The 9,919-nt window shown below is 42.8% G+C and overlaps 2 protein-coding genes across 2 annotated transcripts in view; one reads left to right on the top strand and one right to left on the bottom strand.

Moving 5' to 3' along the window:
• The window catches only part of LOC143299018 (polyprenal reductase-like), a 25,596-nt gene extending 25,194 nt beyond the window's left edge, over positions 1–402 (bottom strand). Inside the window, exon 1 of the mRNA XM_076612094.1 lies at positions 160–402. Within this exon, the coding sequence (XP_076468209.1) occupies positions 160–212 (53 nt within the window). The 5' untranslated portion in view covers positions 213–402. The remainder of the gene's footprint in view (positions 1–159) is intronic.
• Positions 211–9,919, top strand: LOC143299020 (deoxycytidylate deaminase-like). The gene is made up of 4 exons (XM_076612097.1): positions 211–261; positions 3,033–3,150; positions 6,103–6,316; positions 9,501–9,919. Exons 1-4 carry the CDS (start codon positions 211–213, stop codon positions 9,568–9,570), a joined length of 453 nt encoding a protein of 150 aa, XP_076468212.1. The 3' UTR covers positions 9,571–9,919.

The raw sequence follows: 9,919 nt of genomic DNA, 5'->3' as shown, positions 1-9,919 counted from the left end.
CAACACAAATCAAAATTCCAAAATCAGGAAAATGAATGCGATTACTTAACCATGTACTTCTGAACCTGAATAAAACACATAAAAAAAAGATGTATCATGATGCTTCTTTTTATAACTTGCGAGCTGATTTAATGTACACTGACTGACTGACTTACTTACAGCCCCAGCCAAAAGAGAACCGAGGGAGTGCTGGAGTGGGAAGAATATTTCATGTCCGTGGCATTTCTTTCGGCTCGGAGAAGCAAAGACCCCCTGACACGGGTATGTTCCAGAGTTAACCCCCTTGACTGATGCCCGTGAGTAGTTTGGTCATCAGTGAATGGCGGTCATCACACTAGGATCAGAAAGTTGTGGTCCCTGTGGTCGGTCACCATTCACTAAGTCTTTGTTTTGATGTCTTCCTCTTTAGATCACATCCTAAATTATTGCACCTATTGGTTACATTTCCATGGTTTGTGGGACGAAAAAAAAAAAAAACCCACACAAGATACTGGGTGGCACTTTTAGTTCAGTCATCAAAATTGAGCCGGTGAAATACTAGTCCAAAGTAAGAGTCGAAATCCACTAAAAATGGGTTGCAACAGCTGTTACTGGTAATAATCGTTTCATACATGCACAGAATTTGCCGGTTAAATAGGTGCAATAATTTAGGATGCTAAAATTGGACATCACCGCATTGCTTTTGTTCAGTAAAGCCGGTCACGCCACTGAAACGGTACTGGGTTGCACCGGAGATTAGAAAAGAGAGATAAACCACTTGCAGAAATTGCTGAAGCCAGGCAGCCTGCGCCGCGGCACGCATTCATTATTCATGAGCTGCCTTTGCCCCGCCCAAACGTAAGGAAAGCGTCAGTCGAACGCAGTCTCCTGAGTGATTTTATAATTTGGATTACACCTTTTTTCCCTTTTCTGTTTGCTTCATCCCACGCAGATGTCAAACTCAATTTTGTTGTGAATAACATTCCTAAATATTTATATGTATTGGTTACTTTTATTTCCCTATCACCACAGCACCATTTTTCACGAGTCGAAAGATGACCTCCATTGCGGAAAACTATAATATTGGTCTTAACGAGATTCACTGTTTGTTGTAGTCTGTCTGTTTCTTGCTTAAGGGCATTTAATTGATTTTGTAACCCTGTGGGTGTGTCAGACAAGAGAACAACATCATCAGCAAATAGCATTAAGAGCAAATCTGTTGCGCCAGGTATCATTTGTATTCCATGTCTCCCCTTCTTTGATAACTCCACTGCCAATTCACCGATGAAAAAGGAAAACAGCTGTGTGCTTGGCATACAACCTTGTTTAACCCCTCTTGGACACTGAAAAAAGTCTGAATAAATACCTTTGTCACGAACACATACAAGTACAGAATCGTAGATGCTTTTAACAGCCATGTAAAACTCCTGAGAGAGAGAGACAGAGACTTAGAGAGAGAGATAGAGCACAATACAACGGTCTGCTCGGGCAACATGAAGCGTTCGTATATATATGAATTATATATATGATTATGTACATATTGATAGATTTAGATTTACATACTGATAGATCTATATGAAATTATGTATGTATGTATTCATGTATGTATGAATAGACAGATGTTAGAAGAGAGACAGAGCTGAATATGTGTTTTATGTTTTGATATATATATTTTTTTTTTTTTTTTTTTTTTTTTGAAGAAATGGTGATGTAAACCAGAAAGTGTGAAGAAAAAGTAGCGTTACGAAAACGCAGTTCAATAATTTATAACTGTCTCTCTCATGTGCAACATTGCGCTGGGGGGAGGGGGGGGGGGGGCGGGGAGTTGGTGGTGGGGGGAGCTGCTTTATTTTCTTTTTATATTATCTACATTCAAGCAGATGCAAACGTGCTAAAAACCAAAGCAAAAATGAATCGGTTTTAATTGTATTCAGCGAATCTTACTACACGTGCGAAATTCCAGGCGTAACTTAACTTTCGCTTTACTGCAGCTGAACCGTCGAACCGACCAGTTTCCTTCAGGTGGGGAAGGAGAGGGTGATTTACCGCCACCCTTCCGCACTGCGTGTGTGCCTCAAAACGGCTTCAGCACTGTTATAGACAGTAAGAAGGGGCCTGCCGCGAGTGGTTTATCTCTCTCGCACTAAACTCGGGTCACCAAAGTTCAGTGGTCACGGGGTCAAAGGTGGTCAAGTGATAGTGGGATGTGTTTCCACTTGATCTGATTCAACCGAGGGAAGCATCTTAGTAGTATGATTTTGTTGTTGGTATTTTGTTACACTTTGTTTTATTCATTATTAATAAGACATTATTCGACATGCAAATCTTTATCTCAAAGGGGTTTATGTGTCAATCTTCCACTGAGGTTGCAGTCGGGGATTATTTATTTGTGCATGAAAATTACCGGCTACCACCTTTATACTGATATACATACATACATACATACATACACCTCTCTCTCTCTCTCTCTCTCTCTCTCTCTCTATATATATATATATATATATATATATATATATATATGTGTGTGTGTGTGTGTGTGTGTGTGTGTGTGTTACAAAGTTGCTTTTTTTGTTGTTGTTGTTGATAAACGCAGTTGTCCTCCACGTGCGAAACAGAATTGCTCAAAGGATCGTGGTACTTTCTCTTTCTCTCTTTTCACTCTCTCTCTCTCTCTCTCTCTCTCTCTTTCTCTCTCTCTGCGCGTGCATGCGTGCGTCAGTGTGTGTGCCACCGTGTGCGCGGTGTGTGTGTGTGTGTGTGTGTGTGTGTGTGTGTGTGTGTGTGTGATCCTGCAGCTACTAATGTTACAGTAACATTGATGACTGACATGACCATTGCTTTCTCAATGACCGCACGATGACGGTGGTGGCCGCGTTACCGCTACAGGTCGGATACAGAAATGATGATTTCTAATTAATAATAACAATCATCATCATGATGACAGAAATGATAATAATCCAAATAATAATAACAATAACATCATTTATTATTAGTCTAATATCACCATCTTAGATGAAGAGACTATAGATAAATAAACGAAACGAACGCTACAGGTCGGGGCCTGCATCGTCAACAAGGACCTGCGGATCGTGGGCATCGGCTACAATGGCATGGCCAACGGAATAAAGGATGATGAGATGGACTGGTCAAAGGAGGGAAAGAGGTTCTACGGTTTGTATCTGGATAACTTTCTCTCGGCAGAAAATGTATGAAAACAAACATGATACAGGCTAGGGAGAATTGTGTTTGCATTTGGTTGTTTATTGTGATCAGTGGTATAGCGCGTACACATACGCCGCGCGCGCGCACGCACACATACACACACATGCACATGCACATGCACATGCACACGTGTACACGTGCGCGCGGCAATTAATTCACTATTTTCCTTCCTCCTTACAAATGTTTAAAGGTTCATTTGTAACGGTAAGTAAGCTTTCTTGGGCTGTTGTTTTTTTGGGGTTTTTTTTGTTTTTTTTTTTCGTCCCATCATCTGCACCGTGGTGCTACTCCTGCGCTGCTCATTCGAGTCCCCTCTCACAGACACTCACTGGAAACTATCGTTGTTAGTTCGCCAGGAGGCCACACACCACAGGAGATCCTGCACTGTTGCCGACTGATTCACTTCGGTGGTGCTCCGCAGTGCTTGCTTTGACTCTACATGCGTAGGACCCCACCCACTAAGCCCCCTATACTGACAATAGACTGGGAGATCGTACCCTCCAGAGTGAAGACCGCCACCACACCCCTCCAACGACAGTTCCCGTGAATCTCCCGACACCGAAGACATTGACAGCACTCACCATAAGCATGGGACTTAAGCGAAGGGCGGTCGAAACGGAAGGCTTTCTGAAACTTGTATAATCTATAGGGAAAGGCAGAGGGACAGATGGGGACACAGAGGATGTAAATGAGACCTGGAGTGGACAAATATTGAATGTCATGCATGGCGAGCACATACAGGCGGATGTATTCAGGCCAGAACTTCTACTGGTGCATCCAAACAGCATGCAAGCATGTGAGAGAAGAAACACACACACACACACACACACACACACACACACACACACACCGGACCTTGAGTGCTGAGCTGGGCTAATCTTTCGGACGAGACGATGAACCGAGGTCCTGTGTGCAGCATGCACTTACCCTAGTTCCTGTTAGATAACACAGTAAAATCTACTCTGATGGCAAAACAAATGCACTTGCATACACCCCCATCCAACCCCAACTCCCCTGAAAAAAATGTTAAGATGGCGGTGCAGTGTGTGGCATTGTGCCCTCCACCCGGGAAAAGCCACCCGGCGATTTTCAGAGACACGTGTTGTGACAACAAAGTAGTACATATCACCCAGCTGGACAGAAGGTGAGTGCAAAGCCTACTGACCAATACAAGGAGAAGCAGGTGAAGAAGGGTGGTAGTGGTGCTGTGAGGGAAAGTGGGTGGTGGTAAGTGTGTATAGATCACTCCGTACTCTACACTGGCTCCCCATTGAAGCGAGGATTAAATACAAAGTTGCGTGTTTCTGCTTTTCTGCTTTCCACTCCACGGGACCTACCTATCTTTCTGACCTTATCAGTGTTTACACTCCCTCAAGAATTCTCCGCTCTTTCTCTGACTGTTACCATCTGGAAATCCCTTGTGTCAGCATAAGAACCTATGGTGAACGTTCTTTTCTCTCAGCGGTTGCTGCTCCTCATATCAGGAACATGCATTGCCAATTAACTGGAGTAGGCCAGTTACAATCTAAATGCAACGTGATTTATACCTTTTTGAGTATTAAGTTTGTAATTAGATCGAGGAGCAAAACGCCCACACTATGCGCTTTGCCCCTCACGCGAGGGCATTTTGTCCAACGTATGGGGCAAGAAGGCCCTTTTTTTTTTTTTTTTTTTTTTTTTTTTTTTACAGTTGATCATCTTTTACGTATAATTGTTTGTTTCAATTTTCGATTACTTGGGATATGTTGTAGCGTGGTTGGGCCTCTTTCGTTTACACTTGGTTGTGAAGTGTTGCGGCTTCAACGAGAAGAGAAATCGGAATTCTCGCTTTGGGGGGGGGGGGGCTCTTGCCCCGAATTACTATACATTTATATAGCGCCCTTTCTCTCTGAGAGCTCAGGGTGCTTTCCATGAAAGAAAAAGTTACAAAAATTACATGAATCATTCAATGACCACTCTTTCTCAAAGCCGCCCCCTCTCCCTCTCTCATTCGTCATGCATCCTAAGTGAGCTGACACGGATGGCGTTGGAGAAGAAGGAAATTGAGTGCTTGTTGATAGATTTTGAAAAGATGAGCTTTTAGTGAAGAGCAAAAGGCAGAGACAGAATCAGATGAAAACACCAGCTTGACCCCCTCCAGGTTTCGGGAGGGTGTGTGTGTGTGTGTGTGTGTGTGTGTGTGTGTGTGTGTGTGTGTGTGTGTGTGTGTGTGTGTGTGTGTGTGTGTGCGTGCATATATATGTGCTTACACATGTGTGTGTGTGTGTGTGTGGTGTGTGTGTGTGTGTGACATTGTTGTGTATTTGGAAATGTTTGTTCTGGGCATGAAAAGATTATTTTGCAGTAATCCTCCATGCTCCAATAGGAGTGAAATGATAATTAAAACTTGAAACTTGTGTGTGTGTGTGTGTGTGTGTGTGTGTGTGTGTGTGTGTGTGTGTGTGTGTGTGTGTGTGTCGGTGTTTGCGTGTGTATGCATACGAGCTTACATTTGTGTGTGTGTGTGTGTGTGTGTGTGTGTGTGTGTGTGTGTGTGTGTGTGTGTGCGCGCGTGCATACATACGTGCTTACACGTGTGTGTGTGTGTGTGTGTGTGTGTGTGTGTGTGTGTGTGTGTGTGTGTGTGTGTGTGGTGTGTGTGTGTGACATTGTTGTGTATTTGGAAATGTTTGTTCTGGGCATGAAAAGATTATTTTGCAGTAATCCTCCATACTCCAATAGGAGTGAAATGATAATTAAAACTTGAAACGTGTGTGTGTGTGTGTGTGTGTGTGTGTGTGTGTCTGTATGTGTGTGTCTGTGTCTGTGTCTGTGCGTGTGTACGTGCGTGTGCGCGCGCGTGTGTGTATGTGTGTGTGTGTGCTTGCGTGCGCGTGTGTGGTTTACGTTGTGTTGTTACAGTGTGCCATGCTGAGCTGAACGCCATTGTCAACAAAATACAGGCTGACCTTCGTGGCTGCACGATGTACGTCAGCATGTTTCCTTGCAATGAGTGTGCCAAACTCCTCATCCAGTCCGGCATTAAACGGGTCGTTTTCTACTCGGAGAAGAAACACGACAAGGACTATGCCGCAGCCGCACGCACAATGCTTGAAAAAGCTGGTGTGGAGACAGAGTAAGTGACCACTTGACTTGGTTGTTACAGTGGAGTGATGGAAGCCTGGTTGTAACGGGCGCGTTGACCTAGGAAGCCAAAGAAAATTAGCTTTGAGAGGTTCAAAACTGAAATCAGTTACGCGAACAACAACTCGCATCAACCGAGTGACGCGAGCTGTGATGAAAGCGACCAACGCCCAGACGTGTTGGACACGAACTAATTAGCCCAGATGCAGACAGCTGTCAAACCGTGATACTGAGATGGCGTCGTCTCATGGGATAGAATCTGAGCTTACGAGATTGAATCCTGTCTCCCCGGCACCCCCCACCTTCCCCCACCAGTCCGACCACCCGTCCCCCACCACCACCACCCCCCTACTCCTCCTCCCCCCTCCCTGACTATTTTCTCCCTCTCGCAATATTACAGCTTGAGTGGTGGTCTGGTTGGTAGTTGTTCGGATGAGATGATAAACCGAGGTCCCTTATGCAGCATGCCCTTAGTTCACGTAAAAGAACCCACGGCAACAAAAGGGTTGTTCCTTGCAAAACATCACCCAGAGATTCAGCTTTCTATGCCTTTATTTGAATAATTCAGTTAATTTCATTCAGTACTGTTTTTTTTTTATTATTATAATAAAAAAAAAATAAAAAAACTTACCGGTCTCAGTTCTAATAACAATAATAGTAAAGTACATTTAAATAGCGCCCGGTTTCTCGCTAAGAGCTCAGGGCGCTTTACATGAAAGAGAAATATTACAAGTTACATAAAACATTCATCACCACTCTTTCTCAAAAAACCCTCCCCCCTCCCCCCCCCCTCCCCGCCCCCCGGCACACACACACACACACACACACACACACACACTCTCTCTCTCTCTCTCTCTCTCTCTCTCTCTCTCTCTCTCTCTCTCCCTTTCCCACTCCTCATACATCCAAAGAGAGCTGACCGAACATGGATGGTGTTGGAGAACAAGGAAGCTGAGAGTGCTTATAGATACGTGTTAAAAAGATGAATTTTTAGTCAGGAGCGAAAAGCAGAAATAGAATCAGATTCACAGATGTGATGACGAGGTTGTTCCAGATGTGGGGAGCAGCAAAGAAGAAAGAACGTTCACCATAGGTTCTTGTATTGACACGAGGAAGATTCAAAAGGTAACAGTCAGAGGAAGAGCGGAGATTTCTTGTGGAAGTGTAAACACTGATGAGGTCAGATAGATATGTAGGTCCTGTGGAGTGGAAAGCAGAATAGCAGAGACACTCAACTTTGTATTTAATTCTCGCTTCAATGGGGAGCCAATGTAGAGTTCAGAGGTGAGGGCAAATGTGATCAGTACGTGCAGTATTGTTTAGAAGTTTTTGAATTCGTTGAAGAATATTATGTGGACAGCCTATGAGAAGAGAATTACAGTGGTCGATTCGTGACAGCACAAAAAGCAGAAATAAGAGTTTTAGTGTTTCAACAGAAAGGTACTGACGGATAGAGTTCACAATTGACTATGCGTATCAGATTTACTACCTGAGTATGCATGCTGAGGTTTGAGTCAAAAATGACTCTAAGATTCCTTGCTGATTTAGAAAACTGAACTGTGGCATCACCAACACAACAGAGGCAGAAAATAAGTAGATGTGGACATTCTTGCAGAGGAAATAATCATAGTTTCAGTTTTGTCATCATTTAACTTTAGTTTGTTGAATGTCATTCAGGATTTAACATCGAGAATACAATCCTGCATTGACAGAATCAGACTGTCTACTTGGTTTGGTTCTGCAGACTTTTTGTAGCTGAGTATCATCAGCAAAAGAGTGATAAAGAACAGAACAGAATTTGTGAGATAGAAGCAGTTATCCAACGATTTTCATTTCTGTTTTTCTTTCAAGCTTCTGGTCAGGATATGAAGCGAATAGCAGAGGAAAAACACATTTCTACCCCCCCCCCCCCCCCCGCCCCCCCCCCCACACACACACACACACACACCCCTCCCCCCACACCCCCCAAAAACAACAACAAACTCGAATGGACATAATTGTAGTCTCTTATTCGTCCTTACCTAAAGTGACCGTTTTGGGGGGTTCAATAGCAAGCAATATTTTCTGTCACCAGCCTGCAGAAAAATCAATGACAATATTTTTCATATTCTTCTCAAAGCAGTGAAAGACTGTCACATGTAGGACCTATGTGATAACGACGTCAGCATCATCACCAGCTTGTATTGTGCTGTATTCTATTCTATTCTATTCTATTGTGTCATTACTTTTTCTCACACTGAACAGATTTCTCATTGTGAAATCAGCGCTTCAGTTGAACGGCGTCGTCCTAGTGCAGTGCCACTCTAATCCCCCAACCCCCTCCCCGCCACCCCAGCCCCTTTTTATCTTTGTTGTTTTTGTTTCTTCGTTGTTGTTGTTTTTGTTGTTGGTTATTTTTCAGGAAGTGTAATTGTTATTCTACCAAAGTTGTTCTTTCTATACAATTTTGCTATGGACAACCCGCTTTTGTTGTCGTGGATACTTTAATGTGCGATATGCGCGTGCTGCACACGGGAACTCGGTTTAACGTCTCATACGAATGACTAGCGTCCAGACCACCACTCAATGTCTAGTGGAGGGGGAGAAAACAGTGGCGGGTGAAGGATTCCACCCCGTGCACTCAGACTCTCTCGCTTCCTCGGTGGACGCGTTACCACTAGACCACCATTCCACTCAAGACCATAAAAAAATCACACACGCGCGCACGCACACACACACACACACCTCTCAAAAGAGCTTAAGTTTTGTACTTATATGTACAGTAACTCCCCATCCCCCCATCCCCCCAAAAAAAACAACAAAACAAAACAAACAACCAAAACAAAGAAAAACAACCAAACAAACACAAAACAACAACAACAACAACAACAAACAAATAAACAAAACGAAACAAACAGCAACAACAACAACAGCAAAAAATATATATATATTGAAAAATAATAATAAATGAATAAAAACGTGGAGCTTTCATTATGCCTTCTGTTTTGGCAAGTATATTCCTTAAAATTCTATCCAGTCCATAAGAAAAACCTGACATTCATATTTAGATAAAGTAAAAGGAGAGCATCTTGAGAAAAGGGACCAGCTATCTCTGAAGAAGAACTGGCGAGTATGATTATGCTTGTTTGGGCCTTTATAATATAGTTTCGCTTTAACTTCTGTGGTTTTCTTTTCAGAAAATATGACCAGGGCAAATGGGAGACCAAAGTGCAGATTGATTTTTCGGAGATCGACCAGACCGCTTAGCTGACAGAAGCTGACATCGCTGCTTTCCAAGAAAGGGTTTTATTTATTTATTTATTTATAAGACCAGGTAATATGTAAACTTCAGAACCAGCCTGAGGAAACTATGAGCGAAAAAAAAAAAAAAAAGCTTCTGGATAAAAATTAAGTAATATTTTCTCAATGAGTAAAATATGCCTTTGATAAATATCACAGTCGATAATGGTGACTAGATGCCAACGATCCATGGCTGGATTGAAACAGTGTACGTACATTTTCATTTTTCACGCCTTGATTTGTGCTGACTTTATTTCATTCTGTTTTATTTTTATGTATCTATATATTTATTGATTGATTTATTAATTTATCTATC

Source organism: Babylonia areolata, chromosome 24, assembly GCF_041734735.1.
Source record: "Babylonia areolata isolate BAREFJ2019XMU chromosome 24, ASM4173473v1, whole genome shotgun sequence".
Lineage (NCBI taxonomy): Eukaryota > Metazoa > Mollusca > Gastropoda > Neogastropoda > Buccinidae > Babylonia > Babylonia areolata.
This window is presented reverse-complemented; position numbering and strand designations above follow the sequence as displayed.

Bases quoted from the DNA above. Each gene is read 5' to 3' on its own strand.
- LOC143299020 (XM_076612097.1), top strand. From the start codon at position 211: ATGTCCGTGGCATTTCTTTCGGCTCGGAGAAGCAAAGACCCCCTGACA. The intron at 262-3,032 runs GTATGTTCCAGA...CGAACGCTACAG, and splicing joins GCAAAGACCCCCTGACACGG to GTCGGGGCCTGCATCGTCAA. The intron at 6,317-9,500 runs GTAAGTGACCAC...TTTTCTTTTCAG, and splicing joins AAAGCTGGTGTGGAGACAGA to AAAATATGACCAGGGCAAAT.